The sequence below is a fragment of the Cimex lectularius genome, unplaced genomic scaffold (genome assembly GCF_000648675.2).
Source record: "Cimex lectularius strain Harlan isolate CLEC.00 unplaced genomic scaffold, Clec_2.1 scaffold154, whole genome shotgun sequence".
In the NCBI taxonomy this organism is placed as follows: domain Eukaryota; kingdom Metazoa; phylum Arthropoda; class Insecta; order Hemiptera; family Cimicidae; genus Cimex; species Cimex lectularius.
Genome location: NW_019392807.1, coordinates 459166 through 476104, shown reverse-complemented (window position 1 = coordinate 476104; position 16939 = coordinate 459166). Strand labels below are relative to the sequence as shown.

The 16939-nt window shown below is 34.7% G+C and overlaps 1 protein-coding gene across 2 annotated transcripts in view; it reads left to right on the top strand.

Moving 5' to 3' along the window:
* Positions 1-16939, top strand: part of LOC106664727 (voltage-dependent calcium channel subunit alpha-2/delta-4) — a 186223-nt gene that overhangs the window by 114543 nt on the left and 54741 nt on the right. For both annotated transcript variants that reach the window (XM_014390698.2, XM_014390699.2), the window contains exons 3-4: positions 9801-9911; positions 13967-14162. In XM_014390698.2, coding sequence (XP_014246184.1) covers positions 9801-9911; positions 13967-14162 — 307 coding nt within the window. The remainder of the gene's footprint in view (positions 1-9800; positions 9912-13966; positions 14163-16939) is intronic.

The following is a 16939-nucleotide window of genomic DNA, read 5'->3' as shown; positions in this document are numbered from 1 at the left end:
TTTTTTAATGCTTTAATGAAAGTGTTAATTTGAAATTAAAAACTTGTTCTATTGACTAGAAATTTTTTAAAATATAAAATATTTATTTTATAGACCAACTATTTTATATTTAAAAAAAATCTCAATTTAATCAAAAAACCAAATAGTTACTTGTCTTATAGTTAATTTTATATAACTTTCAATTTTAATTGTAATAAATTTTCATTTGTTATTATTAATAAGAACCAATTGTATATTTTTTAAGTTCTCAAATTGAAAGAATAATCCTTTATTTTTATATTTAATTGTATATCATTTTTAATTTTGATTGTAATTAATTATTAGCTAATCTTCTAAAAGTCGAATTATTATTTATTTTTTTATTGTCAATGTGAAGGAATTTTATTTTATGTGCTTATATTTCGTACATCTAAGTTTTTTATTGCTTTACAAAAGTTTGTTTTTTAACCGAAAAGCGTTAATTTGAAGCTAAAATGGGTTAATATGAAATTAAATTAAATAATTAAATAATTAATAATTAAATTAAATAATTTCCAGCAATCAACTGCAACCTCGTTCCCTCCAAGATCACCTCCTTACCTCAGAATCTACTACTATTTATAACATACACAAAATTTACAAAGCTATTCGGTATCAGGTGTTCCTCAAGGGAGCATCTTAGGTCCGATTCTTTTTACCTCAGAGACTTCCCTAAACACTCTGACACCCTTTACCTTTCATCAATATGAATCAATCCCAGTAGCAGTTCAATCTCTCCAAGACCACCTCCTAACCTGAGAACCATGGTACCACATAGAGAATAACAATAAATGAAAATAAATCCAAATATGTGACTTACTTTTTATAATAAAAAATACTTTACACAGCTCCTATAACGGCTTACGGACTGGAAAGATACATCTCTGATAGAGCCCAACGAGGCTAAGGCGCAGAGAACAAAGAAAGAAAAGACCAGATGGACTGGAAAGATACGGAACGGCTAAAACATCAAAGTTTACCAGGATAGAATTCCTTCAGTCAAAAATCCTTCGGATAATCACCTTGAAGTTAAAATGGGTTTTTAATCACCAATCCGTTTTTTTAAAGTAACACCACTCTCCGTCCAGACATCCGAATATAACTTATGATATTTTCCCTTTCGGCGGTTCCACGTCGATCCTGGAAAACACGTGCAACAGGGTCTGGAATCAAAGATCATGTCGCCGGGCTAGCAATTATTTGGGAAAATAACCTACATAATAATCTATAAATAATTTTAGTATGATTTTTCACTCCTAATCAGAGAGATTTGCTGAAAAACTAGATTTGAAATATTACTGTATATAATTGTTGAATTCATATATAAATATTTTATATTTTTTCAATGTAAGAAAAAAAATTCGTTTTGGCTTTTGATCCATAAAATTAAAGTGTAATGTGCTTATACGGATAGATTCTATAAGATATATTAAAACAAGTAATTAATTTTATCTGTTCCCTCCCTATAATAGAATATATAAACCATAAAACAACTATTTTTGGCAGAAGTTTCCCATTTGTGAAAAACGATGCAAACGTGCGATCGAACGTCCCTGTTACAACCGAATCTAACGCCAGACGTGGCAAACCATCAATATCTTAGATGTATTAGAGGTAGCACTGAATGGCCTACTAAATCACTTGTCACCATTGTGTTATTTTCTTTGGGAACATTTGACAAACAACTCGTAATTGGTCTGTGGCTAGTGCCGAATAAATGTACAATAGGTTTATTAATACAAGAACAGAGTAGACAGAATTTCGTACCGGGCATACCAATCAACAAAGGTTTTGATGTATTAAATTCACTAATTTCGCTGACCGCTTGACCAATTAATATATTACAATTAATTAAGGTTTTTATTTGAGATAAAAAAGTCGGTGTCACGAGCGGGATTCGAACCCACGACCTTCGGCTTGATACGCCGCTGCTTTACCACTTGAGCTATCGTGACCTCGATCCACTCGGACACTAACTTCCCATCTCAACCCCTCCTTTTGGGACCGCGGTAGCCGAGTGGTTAGCATGAGAGACTCTCACGCCGCGGTCGTGGGTTCGATTCCCACCGTCGCCTCTGGCCCTTTTTTCACAATAACCCCCCCCCCAAATTTGAACACACATATATTGAATTGTCACATGGCTAATATGCATAGTTCATAACGCCAAAAAAAAACCCTCCTTTTGAATTTTCCCTCCTTTTTGCCATTTTTCAAATGTCGTGTAATCGGATTGGATTCTCGGCGACAAATGAAATGGCCATGGAGAGTTTTAGTGAAGTATACTTCATTTTAATTCATTAAATTCACTAATTTCGTGGTCCGCTTGACCAATTAATAGTTAGTGTCCGATTGGATCGAGGTCACGTTAGTTCAAGTGGGAGAGCAGGGGCGTATCTAGCCGAAGATCGTGGGTTCGAATCCAGCTCGTGCCATTGACTTTTTTAATCTCAACTAAAAACCTTAATTAATCGTTTTGATGTATTGTTGGTATTTAGTCCCTTATATTTACTGGTCAATTGACCAAATTACTTTTTTCAATTAATTAATCTTGTTATGTAAGGTTTTGGTTGAAATGAAAAAGTTAGTGCCACGAGCGGGATTCGAACCCACGACCTTCGGCTAAATACGCCGCTGCTCTACCACTTAGTAGAGGTTGAGGTTGTAAAGGTTGTAGGTTGAGATGGGGAGTTGGTGTCAACCAAAAACCTTTCATAGAAAGATCAATTAATTGAAAGTTTGTATTTAGTTTCATTTTTGAAACTTTTCTGTGGGGATTAAAACATACCTACATGAGAAAAAACAAAAAAGATTCTGGAATTGAATCAATAATGATTTTGAAAGGTTTCAGTATCGTCCGAGAAGCTCTTTGCGGCTTCTAAGTGGCACCCGGAGAGAGTAAACTGGAGAAGAAGGATCGTCCTAGACTCAGAATCGGCCATAGGACGGTTGACACACGGGCAATTACTTTTAGGCCAATGCTCGTTTAAGCATCGTGAGAATTTTGCTAAATGTGTCTCTTTTAAGGAAGGGTGTCCTTCCTGTCCTTCGTTAGCTCAATATAAAGATCAAGTAAGGATGTCATCCGACATGACACTGGTGTCCGGCAGCGATTTAGGTCCCCAGTTAGGATTTATTGAGGAGACTAGTTTAATTAATAAAGTACCGATGGATACCTCGGTTTTTTTTGTATGTTGTTACTGAATGTATTAATAAGAGTGAATGTGGTCATTGGCATTTTGTTGGTACTATACTTCCGAAGTGTAGTGGCTTGTCCAGAATGAATGTATTTATTAGCGTGAGAGATGATGCGTGAAAGGACGTGGCTGTCGAGGAANTTTTATTTTTAGAAATTTAGGTTACTAAAAAAAATGCCGAAAAAAGAGTGAATGTGTATTTCATCTAGAACTTTAATAGTGACCATATGCTACTGCTTGTAGATTGTTATTGTCTTCGGTTCTAGGTCAGGTGCTTCTCAAGTTCCACCCCAGCTTGTTTACAAAATTTTCTTTCCAACTTTTCTTTGCCTTTTCATTTTTCCTTTAATTTACGAGATAAATATCTCGTTTAGTGTTTCTTTTTGTGTATATTGAGACTGGATGTATTTATTAGAGTGAAAGCGTAGAGTGTAGGGCCGATGGCGGAATATTGAGTACCCCTCCATTAGTTATAAATTGTTGGAAAAGACATGAGGAATACGCAATGGCCGAAGTAGCCAGCCGGAAGTAAAATAATTAACGTCCTATTAATTAACGTCTAATAAGTCTAAGTCCCCAATAGTGCGCATCGGTTTCCCCCCCCTGGATCGCTATTTTTCTCGGTCCGTCTTCTCCAGTTTGTTAACCAAGCATTCTTCCCATATTTTCTTTGTTTTTTTCTTTTATTTCCAAATTTACGAGATAGATATGTCTTGTGTCCCTTTTTGTGAATATTGAGACTGAATTTATTTATTAGCGGGAATGTGTGGTGTGAGAGTGCTGATGACAGAATATGGAATACCACTCAATTAGATTAGTTTTATGTAACTTTTTACCCAAATCTTAACGATAAAGAAGTAATTTCAGGTTTTGGGTTTTTTAATTTTTCAACTTAGATCCATTAAATGCTTATAAACTTCAGAATTACTGATTGTAGAAAATTCTGGTTTGTGCCACCTGAAAGAACGTTAAATTTACTGTAACGTTATGTACGTTATGATTTCAGAATCGATGAAAAAATTCTGCACGAATAATTCAGAAAAAAAAATGTTGAAATTTGGATTTTTTGAAAATTTTGGGTTGGTAACTGTTAATAACTACAATTCCCTCAAAAGCCCTCCCATTCAGTTAGCCTCCAGCAGTATACCCACCTTCTGAAAAGCCGAAAAATTTTGCATTTTATTGAAAAAAAAAATTACGGTTTCGGCAACGGTAATGCAACTGCTGCAAGGAGAGAATACCAAGCTCGTTTTCAGCATCGAGACGTTCCAGCAGATTGCACCTTCCAACGATTTCTTCAGAGGCTGAGAGAAACTGGTTCTTTCATTCGAAGAACTAGAAAAGATAATAGGCGAATTGATGTAAATTTTTAGTTTCTTTACCATAACATTTTTTTTGACCAATTTAAAATCCAATTGCACTATTGTTTTCAGTGTATAAAATCATTTAAAATGATGTGTCAGGATGTTATAGGGTCGTATTTGAAATTTTGATGTTGAACTGGGCCTGAGGTATTTTTTTTTTTTTTNTTCCCCTCCAATTGCGTTCTCTTTTACACAATTAATAAGAGAAAACAATCGGCGGAGAAGAAGTAGAAGATAAGAGAACGGTCCTACTTGATTGAGGTAGTGAAGAACGGGTTGAGACTCGAACTTAAACTACATAAACTAGCAGGTTTAACAGGGAGCAAAATTCCACGATGTTATCTGTACGACTATCTCAATGGAACGTCAATGGGCCTGAGGTAGAAGAAAAAATCAGCATAACTAAAATCTTTACCAGATATTTTCAATTTTAAAAGATCATTAATATATAAAAGAAAAAATAGGGGACCTAAAACCGTACTTTGAGGGGCGCCAGAGACGATAGGAAATGGATTGCTATAGACTGTTCCAACTTTTGTTATCTGAGTTCTACCCACTAAATAGCACTCAATAAGTTTGATAGGAACCTCAACTTGGTCCATTGCTTGATCACCTTGGCCTGCAAAGTTATGGCCCACCACACTTTTGACGGTCAACATCGGTTAATTCCATAGGGTCATTTTGTGTCCCCGAATCGTCAAAATCCTCTTAAACATTCTAGTCGTTGCCAATTAGTACCTTGATCTCCTTAGAGTGCGGGTACTTGGTCCAGTTCACCACTAAGGGTAGACATGGGTCTTTTGCCATGGTTTTGTGGTTCCAAATGGTCAAAATACATAGAAAAACATAAAAATGGATGAGTTCTGTTTGACGGGCAGCTGATAGAGGTGTGGAATGCCTTCCAAGGGTGATCCCATGCTTTTATTAATATCGAATATCGATAAACCAAGGGGATAGTAAAGCTGCCCGCACGGAGAGTTAATTAGTACGGTATTTCAGATCGCTCCATCGATTATAGCCGTTCGTTAAATATTTTAAAATGCAATAGAATTGAACCCCCGTTCTGGAGGCACCAGTGAAGTAGCCTCACATTCGGCAATCCAACGCTTTTCACATCATCATCATTGATCATGATGAATATGATATAATGTAGTACAAGGAGTGAAGTTACTATTCGGTTTACTCACCTAACATTACAATATAACAATGAATATCATGATTTTATGACATACTTTATTCATAAATAAAAGAAAAGACAAAACTAAAACTAAAAGAAAACAGTTAGATAATACACTGATGGACAAATTTAACGCACCACTCAATTTATTGAGTTTAAAATTAAATCATATAAAATGTATATATATCGATTTTTTTGCGTATGTTAAGAAAATAATAAATAGGATCGCTTTAAATAACATTAGTTACGTAAAAAGTTACAAAAATGGAAATACGCTTTCAGTAAAGAAGATAAAAAGATTATTATTTAAAAGAACAATTCGGTTTTATTTTAAGCTCTTTTTAAAACCGTTCTATACGAATTTCCATAAGAATAAACAAATAAACTTTTGAAAACATAATATTTTTATAAAATTGGTAATATTTTTCTTCTAAGATGTCTGGTGTTTCACTTAAAAATCATAACTTCTCTAAAATTTAACCAAATTCAACACTAGAACAATCATTGAAAAGCTGAATTTTTATAGTTTAAGCCTGCGTCAATGTTTGGATTTTATTGTATGATAAGGAATAAGGATGAAATCAAAATTTGATATATAATAATTTACGAAAACGAAAAGTTGCTTTGAAAAATGTAGACGAAGAGAACTTTTGCTAAAAACATACGACCCAAATTCCTTTTGAGCGCCTATTATAGCCCTTAAATACGATTTTTATATCAAACAAAAATTAGAATTTTTGGCTGAAGGCAATTTTTTTATGTACGATGTCCGATGTTTCGATTGAAAAATCATAACTTCTCTAGAATCTATCCAAATTCAACTTGGTAACAAACGGTGGAAAGATGGGTGTATTTTCTTTAAGCCGTATTAAACCGAACCAGGCGTTTTTTAGACAAATCCGAAACTTGAGCAATCGAATTCATTAGGGAAGTACACTTCTTTTAAGCTAAAATACATTCCATCAACGCTTGTGCTTTGGAAGAAAAGCGGCTATTAAAGCATAAGCAAAAATCACATAAAAATTGGTCAGTGAATGCATACAAAATCTCAAAAATCTGGAGAAATACAACTATCTGATGATATCTTGGCTACCTGGACGCAAAGGAATTTCGGGTAACGAAAAGTGAGACTCACTGACCAGAGGAGGTACTGCAAGATCATATTATAGGCCCTCCATAGCATTACAAAAACAAAAATAGAATCTTGCATCACAGAATGGATGAAAAAAAAAGAAGAAGTGGATAAACTCTAGAGAGGTAGATACAGTAAAATTATGCTCAACTCTCACCAAGACTGGCAAACTCACTGCTACAGTTGGATAGGGCTAAACTCAGAGGAGAAAACATCTACATAACACGGGTATAGCGGGGTCGTCGGAAAGGCTCTTGCGAATCATGAGTACGACCGGTAGGTCCTCAGAGAACTTGAGCAGGAGAGGAGGGATCGTCCTCACCTGTCGAGGACATCATGATGTTTCACTTTGAGGTAGGGCGAATGTCGTAGATAATTAATTTGACTTTTGAAGCACCGACTCTCCAGTGGTAGTTAAATGTTTAATCATCAGTACAGAATTTCAATCTCTTCAAATTAGGAACTAATTATTTAACGACGTAATGTAGGTTGAACATTTAACTAATAGAGTTGCGATGTGTATGGTAATTTTGTCCTTTAAAAACATACTTTGAAAGGTGTTAACAAAACAATTGGGTTAATAAGGAATTTAAAGAAGATTTATTGGGTTTGAAGCAGTAATGAAGCATTGTTTCTCAGGATTGATTACCTTTTTGTCAGCGTTTCTTTTGCTTAAAAATAGATGGTATTTTAACTACACAGATTTAGTTTTAAAATAGTCTATTTGTACTAGTTAAATTTCATTTCGTTTTTAATTTCAAACTATCCCTTATTAACATCAAATTATCTCTTTTTAATTTCAAATTACTTAACCTGTTTTAAACTTCAAATTAATCCTTTTTAATTTCAAATTCGATTTTTTTTTACTTCAAATGAACCCGTTTTTATTTGCAATAAAACGTTTGAATTTTTTTATTTTTCATCTTTTTTGTTTGTTTTTATTTTCAACTTGCCTAAACATTTGTGTACTTCAAATGAACCCTTTTTAACTTTAAATGAACCCATTTCAATTTCAACTTACATAACCTATTTTTAACTTCAAATGAACCCTTTTTTATTTCATATTAACAGTTTTTAAATTCGAGTAAACTTTTTTAATTTCAAATTGAAATTTCCTACTTCACATTAATCGTCGTAAAATTAAAATTACACCTTTTTAATTTCAAATTATCTCTTTATTTACAACATTTTAATTATTTTATGTTTTAACCAAATTTTCAACTTAAAAGAAAATCCTTTTTTATTAATATTTAATTTAACAAAATTTTAAATGTTAATTGTAATTATTTTTCATATGATCTTAACTTTTTTAATACTTAATATTTTCTTATTCTATATTATTATAAATCGATTGATTGATAGATGCTGAGCAGGAGATGAGGTATTGCCCTCACCCGATTGAGGATTGGCCATACGCGGTTGACACACGGGCACCTGCGTGGGCTTTGGCCCAAAAGAAGCAGGTGCCCCTTATGCAGAGAAAGGTTGCTCGATGTGTCCCACATAATAGAGGCGTGTCATGCCTTGGCTCCATAAAGAGAGCGTGTAGGCCGCCGGATCTAAGAAGAGTTCTCGAACACGGTAGCGAGTTTTAGGGTCCCCTGTTCCGCTTTTTAGGGGAATTGGGAATTTTTTAAATTGAATATAGAATTCAAAATATGTGTTTTGTGTTTCTGTGTCTTGTATAAGTGAATGTATTTATTGGTGTGAAGGGGGATGGGAAGTAGCCTCTCCATCGCCTCTCAGGTTGTGTGTAAGACTTGGGCCGATGGCGGAAATTTTATAAAAAAACTCAACGACCCCAATTTAGATTAGTTTATTTTAGGAAACAGGTAATGGAGGAATATCGAGTACTCCATCTACCAAAGAGAATTAGTGTAATCAATGTATGTTGGTGTGAATGTATTTATTAGTGTGAATGGGGAGAAGCTGATGGTGACGTAGCAGCTTCATCGCCCCTCATGTTGCCTGCGTGATTTGGGTCAACGGCGGAAAACTTTTAAAGTACCCCATCGACCCCAAATTAGAGTAGTTTATTGTAGTGAACAGGAGGAATGTAGGAATATAGAGTACTCCATCTACCAAACAGTGTGAGTGCGATCAATGTATGAATTGATTATTGGCGTGATGGTGTGTCGAGTGTGTAGTGGTATTTCGCTACTGCTTCAGGGCTGAAATGACCAAGCTGTCGGATGCCCCTGTCAAAAAAAAAAAAAAAAGATGACCCAACTTGTAGGTTATACAATGGGAAGGAAGAAACAGCCACCCACATCATCTTCGAATGTTAAGCAACTGCTCAATGGCGACATAACCCGTTAAACAAAGAAAATCCAGTAAAAGAAAAGGAAAAAGGAACGACAGTCATTGACTACATAGGAAAAAGATTCACTTGATTGCACTGAACCAAGGATCTAGAAAAATACAATAAGCCAGAAGGCTACAGTGGATTCAAGAACAAAAAACCGACTTCTTAGTATCCATCAACATCATCATCATCATCATTATCACCATAAGGCAACTTTAGTGGTGATTCATCACAGTGAAAAGTTGAATAAAACCGATATTTCCTTCCACTTTTGTAAAACGAGTATTTTAAGAGGGTTGAATTTAGTACTTCATAAAGGTTGACTTCTCATCGGTAACTTGGTTCAATTGTTCAACACTTTATTTGAAACGTTGGAACTGGACCGGGTAGAGAGAAAAAAGTTAATGAATAAAAACTTTTCCTAATAACTCAGTGTTTTGTTAATGGAGTTCTCTCGTTGATTAAACATCTAAATCAAGCTTATTAATTAGGAAAAGTTTAATATTTTCTCGTATTTAAGAATTCATTAAACGGCGAGCTGTGGGCCTTTTATTTATTTTCAACCTAATTTATATAATGTCACTAATGTAAATTGTTTTTTGATTTGCAGAAATATCACGACCATGATGCGGAAGTCGGAAGGAAGGACGGCCTTCTCCTCATCAGGGAAATGGCCACCGAAGTCAAGAACATGATGGACATCAAAATGAACTCCATCAGGGTGAGTAACCCGACAATGAAATATGAAATCTAAAGTGTAAATTATATAGGTTTTTCCCGATTCGGTTTCATTAAATATTTAATATTTATTTAGAAATCGTGAGATGCGGTCTGGTGTGATGTAGGTTTCAGAGAAACATTTTCTTTATCGTGCCAACGTTTCGATCTTAATTGAAATCATCTTCAGGGAGGTTCCTCTCGACACGACACACAAGAATGGCAAAATTACACAGAAGACAAACACTTTGAGCCCTGAAGATTTAAACAATGTTGATAAATCCCAGGCCCTGAAGATGATCTCAATAAAGATCGAAACGTTGGCACGATAAAGAAAATGTTTTTCTGAAACCTACGTCACATCAGACCGCATCTCACGATATCCGAATAATCACCACACATTCGTACATATTTATAAAATCTTTTGTGGATTACATAACATCTTACGATTTCGGCTTGTCAATTAATAAAAAGTCAAAACATTTTTCAACTTTGTTGTTACGATATTTACCCGTTTTTCTTTGATCTTGAGTTTTGATTGAAAAGTTTGTACACCTTTTACTGTAAAAACTTTTTGATTTAGTGGACGTTTCTTAGAGTGTTATTCCTTTGATCTTGTTACCAAACTGTAAGTTATTCTATGGTAAAGTTTTTCCTTTCGCGTATAGTTTCTCAGCTTTTTGAAGTGGTGATGAAGGCTTGACTTTTGATATAAAGTTTTCTTAAATTTACCCAGGAAGGAACGATCTTTGATCTGTTTCTGTGAATTGGGGACCACATTAGGATAGTCATCTAACCTTTCGAGCGGCTAGTTTTAACCACAGATTTAAACATTGTAGCATTTTTCTCAATATAAAAAGAAAGAGTAAAACAATTAATTACCTAATAAGTATTTTTTTAACAAATGTATTGGTTCCGTAAGCCGCGTTGGAAAAAATGCGACAGGGTTTTATGAAAAGTATGGTTCATGTGAATTTTTCAATTGGAAAAAAATTTTGAAACTGCACGGCGTTTTTCTCAGTTTATGACGTGCGAAATGTTTTTGCCTGTCTTCCTTATCTCCACTCTTGACTGAACGTCGTTCCTCTCCTGCGATTGATTATTTCCGTTGTTCTGCCGAAGCGAGTACAATTATATGTATGTTATTCAAGCCTTCAGAAAAAGAAATTTTTATAGTCTTATGTTTTTCATATTAGCCATTTTACGCTGATGGTTTTATATGGTGGAAGGGGAGCGTGATCGAAAATTCCAGGGGCGACGGTTGGAACCGAACCCACGACCGGTGGGTAGTCTAACACGCTAACCACTCGCCTACTTTGGCGTTTTCATATATTTAAAAGCAGTTTTTGAACCTTTTTGCCTGTCTAAGTTTGTAGGTAAACTCAAATTCTTGTATGCTTCGGATGATTTAGCGATTCGGACCTTACAGGGAATCTCTAAATACGTCTATAAAGGCTGATGTGAGGCATGGTTGTGCATTTAGTCCTCTGTTATTTGCTGTTTTTGTGGTTAATATCCTTTAGCTGACTTGAAAGACTTTTTAAAAGTCATGTTGGTAATACAAAAATCAAAAAATTGTTTAAGTATGTAAATTTTTTGTTTTTAGCCAATTTCGACTTTCAACCCTATAAAGGCAATCCCCTATTACCTGCAAGCCCTGTTAGAACAATGGCGTGAAAAGCCCTCTTGAAAGAGTTTGTTAAGAAAAGTTTAGTTAATCAGAAAATTCAATCAAGGATAAACTGCGACCTGTACGACATGAAATCATTTAAAATTTATTTGAGGCATTGCTTGCTATACGAGTTCGATCTCGCGCATAGAGCGGCGGAAGGATTTATAAGGAATATACGTAGGAACTGAACGTGTTGAACGTGTGAGTCAACTATAGATGGAAAAACCGTTCACTCAGTGAAATGAATCAGCTCGTTTTCATGGCTCACCGCTCGCGCTCACCACTGTTGACATTAAATTCACTAATTTCGTGGTCCGCTTGACCAATTAATATATTACAATTAATTAAGGTTTTTAGTTGAGATGAAAAAAAGTTAATGGCACGAGCGGGATTCGAACCCACGATCTTCGGCTTGATACGCCGCAGTTCTACCACTTGAGCTATCATGACCTCGATCCACTCAGACACCAACTTCCCATCTCAACCCCACTGGAGTGGATCGAGGTCACGATAGCTCAATTGGTAGAGCAGCGGCATATCTAGCCGAAGATCGTGGGTTCGAATCCCGCTCGTACCATTAACTTTTTTTCATCTCAACTAAAAACCTTAATTAATTGTACTGTTGACATTGTGAAGATTTTGTCCATAGTTCTATGATGGTTAAAACCTGACAAACTTGGTGATTTGCTAAATTTGTCCAACTATCTCACCTGCTTCCTCAACTATTAATTTAACGTAGATCGCCCATTAACTCGATGTATAATTTTGATTAAACAAATCTCATTGCTCTTCGTTTTTTAAATTGTGAATTCTATGGGGTGGGTGTTTAATTTAAATCATTAATATTAGATATTCCAAATATTAACTTGAACTTGAAAAAATGCAAGAAGTCAGAATTTCAGAATCAGAAATGAAACATTATTTCGGTGGGATGGGAGGTGGAAAGAAAGGGAGAAAACGAGAGAGCGAGAGAGAGAGAGAGAGAGAGAGAGAGTAAATTAGTTAGTGTGTTAGAGTGAGAGAGAGTTAGAGAGAGAACGAGTGATTGAATGAGTGAGAGAGCGAGAGAGAGCGCGTAAGTTAGTTAGTGTGTTAGAGTGAGAGAGAGAGAGAGAGAGAGAGAGAGAATGACGGTACGACAGAGAGTGAGTAAGTAATAGTAAGAGAAAGTGTATGAGTGGTAGGAAGTGAGTGAGTGACGGTAAGACAGATAGTGAGTTAGTAATTGTAAGAGAAAGTATGTGAGTGAGTGAGAGAGGGATTGAGTGATTGGGTGATTGAGTGATTGAGTGATTAAGTGAGTGTGGGTGTGACTGTGACTGTGAGTGTGAATGTGAGTGTGAGTGTGAGTGTGAGTGTGAGTGTGAATGTGAGTGTGAGTGTGAGTGAGAGTGAGTGAGTGAGTGAGTGAGTGAGTGAGTGAGTGAGTGAGTGAGTGAATGAGAGAGCGAGAGAGAGAGAGAGAGCGTAAGTTAGTTAGTGTGTTAGAGTGAGAGAGAGAGAGAGAGAGAGACATAGAGAGAGAGAGAATGAAGGTAAGACAGAGAGTGAGTAAGTAATAGTAAGAGAAAGTGTATGAGTGAGAGTGAGAGTGAGAATGAGCGTGAGCGTGAGAATGAGAGTGAGAGTAAGAGTGAGCGTGAGCGTGAGCGTGAGAGTGAGCGTGAGAGTGAGAGTGAGAGTGAGTGTGAGTGTGAGTGTGTGAGTGAGTGAGTAAGTGAGAGTGAGAGACATGCGATACACTAAGACCAGCTTAGGCTCTACGAATTTTCAAAAAAATTGTTCAGTGAATCCTTCACCACCCTTCACTACTAAAAAAAAGAATATTAGATCCGTCTATATTTTTCTTGTGCTAAGTATATAATCCTACTGCTTAAAAAGTGTGAAAAATAGAACGAAGTAGTGAAGATAATGTCAAATTAATGTTTAAGAACTGATTTTTTAATGAAAAATTGACATTGTATATGTAATCTAATACGTTTACCATTTTGTGTATGGCATAATAATAAAGTGTTGTTTTGTAATTTTTTTTCTACGTTTCTATGTATTTTATCAACACCCTCTGTAATCCGGATTTTCCAGTGATCTGAATACCCCTTCATTTATTAAATAGTCGGGATTACTGAGTGAGAACTGTAAACACAAATGCGTTATGTTGGCCGAAATGCAACATTGATTTACTTACATAACAAACAATAATAGGTAATAATGGGTAAACCTGTGGTAATCTGAACGGCCATCATTAAAGCCGTTTATCCGAAAACATTACATGTATGTTTACCAAACGCCTAAGCTAGTTTTCTGTCAGCGGCCGATTCACCCTCGGCAAAAATCGTCCTGCAACAAGGTAAAATTTAATAACCGTCCCGTTTGTGTTTTTTTTACAGAGGATAATGGACATTGCAGAACAGGCTGCACTGTCGTACAGGTTAGAGTCAGAAGGGGCGTCGGTTAAGTTCCTCAACAGCAGAAATTTAAAAAAACAGCCGGGCGTCGTGTTGGAACAGAACAGGCACTTCGATCGAAGGCACGTCAACACTTCCGTCAGTTCTGTCATCATGCCGGCATTCCTGAGTGAATCTGGTAAGTTCTATGTTCTAAATTAATTAATTAACACAATGTTTATGTCAAAAACAGGAAAACTTAAATTTTAAGTCAGAAACTGGTAAACAGTAATAACTCATTTTTCATTTTTTTTTTTTTTAATATAGAAGTTCACATTTAATTTCACTTTAAAGTAAATCTCTGGCCAATTTTCAAAAGCATAGCTAATTTAATCGAACAAGGGGAGCCTTTAAAGCCTTTTTAATTTCATTCTTGCTTTATTAAAGAGGCTCCCTTAAATTACAATAATTAAGTGACTTTGCCCAAGTAGAACAAGGGTTAAAATTGACATTTGAAAAACAAATTAACCTTCAGTGATTATTAATGTCAATCTTGGAATTGGTGGGTCGATTTTTGCTTTTATTTTACCCAAAAGGTTCAAAATATCACAATACAACCTGGTTAAAATTCTTCTCGTTAAAGTTATTCGTAGGAGTTGTTATCTATAACTCACCATCAGTGTTACGTTACTAATATTTCGCCATTTTTTAATATAAACATTTACGTATTAAGCTGAATCCAAAATCAGGTTTTACGCAAAGTTCAAACATAGTACGACTATCCGTAATTAAAAAACTAATTTATTAAATTTAAAAAAAATCTGGCTATAGCGAATCTGATTAGTTCAATTAATGAGACTCATTGTCAATTTATGAAAAATCTGTTTGACATTGAATAATTAATTAATCTTTATGTAAGGTATTGGTTGAAGTGAAAAATTTAGTGTCACGAGTGGGATTCGAACCGACGACCTTCGGCTCAATACGCCGCTGCTCTACCACTTGAGCTATCGTCACTTCCATCCACTCGGACAGCAGCTCCCCATCTCAACCTACAACCTTTCGAATTTGTCCTCCTTTTTGCCATTTTTCAAATGTCATGTGATCAGGATTCGATTCTCGGTGACATATGAAGTGCCCACGGAGATCTTTAGTGAAGATATACTTCATTTTGCGTACTAAATTCATTAGATTTTCTGGTCCGATTGAGGAAATAACTTCTTTCAATTAATCTTTATGTAAGGTATTGGTTGAAATGAAAAAGCTAGTGTCACAAGCGGGATTCGAACCGTTCGATTCGACTTCTAGTCACGATAGCTCAAGTGGTAGAGCAGCGGCGTATTGAGCCGTAGGTCGTGGGTTCGACACTAACCTATTCATTCCAATATAATAGGTATATAATAATTCAACTATGTAAACGAGTTTAAAATCTTTCAGATAATCAAAACTAATAATTTGAGATTTAAAGATTGTCTTCTAAGTAGTAGTAATTAAAATAGTTCATTGTTGTCACAAGCCCTTGTAAAATATTTTAAATGCGCTTATGATTTTTCTAATTAAAAAACGGTTTTATTAAAAAGGTTTCAAAGTAGCAAGCATGCCTATTTTTTAATGGCACATCGTACATGCCTATTTACTCACGTAAAACATCAATATAACTATTAATATAAATATTAAAATAGTTCATTGTTGTAAGCAAGCCCTTATTGATTATTATATTTGTTTTTTGACTTTTATAAAATATATAATAACATATAACAAGTTTTAAAGTCTCAATTATGCTTATTCTCGATGTAGACATTGTATGTGCTTATTTACTCACATAAAACACCGACACAGCTAGTAATCAAAATAGTTCATTGTTGAGGACAGACCATTTTTCGATATTTTTAATGGTTTTATGGTTTTTCAAACATATAACAGTTTAAATTAATGTGTTTTATGACCACAAATATGCTTATTTTTGAAATATACAACCTACGGGTCTATTTATTCAACGAAATCGCCGATATAAATAGTCAATATCAACAAAAATAGTTCATTATTGTAAGCAAGCCCTCATTGTTTTTTTATTGGTTTTTATGATTTTTCTAATAAAAATAGTTCATTATTGTAAGCAAGCCCTCATTGTTTTTTTATTGGTTTTTATGATTTTTCTAATAAAAATAGTTCATTATTTAAGCAAGCCCTCATTGTTTTTTTATTGGTTTTTATGATTTTTCTAATAAAAATAGTTTAATGTAATGAGTTTTTAGGACGTTATTATGCTTTCTTTGGAAGTGGACATCGTCCAGAGCTATTACGAAAAATGCCGATATAACTCGTAATAAAAGCAGTTCATTGTTGTAGACAAGTTCGTACATTTTATTTGATTTTATTTGACTTTATGTTTGGTTTGATCTTATATTTACATATATTTATATTTATATTAATTGGTTTAATTTTCAAGTTAAATTTTTTAATTATATATAATAAAATTTGAATTATTGCTACATTTGATTAAATTATGAACTGCTAGAGCTCGTTGAAACAGCACTTGAACGACTAGAATAAATATAAAGAAATGTGCGAATTAAAACCCTATTCTAACTCACAAGTAAATTCACAGTTGTGGAGATTTTTTCTCGAAAAATAGCGACAAAAAAAGCTCTGTAGTCAAGATTGATTTTCAACTCGACAAATAGACTTATAGAAGTCAGTTTTGTTTTTTCTTTATCAATGAACAGAAAAACGATCGATCATACTAAGTTGTCACAAAAGTTTTGGCTCGGGATGACAGCTTTATTTAACTGTTGATTTAAAAATTCCTGTGTACGGGGTCAATGTGAATGACAGGCGGGGGCTTTATCGCTAGTTGAAGAATGGGGATTTCTTTGTCTAAAACTTCATGTTACTCTTGAACCCTAGTTAAGCACTTTTTCAAAAGGCTATCGAGCTAATTGAAAAAAACTGCAACCTATTGTGGGTTTTTTTAAA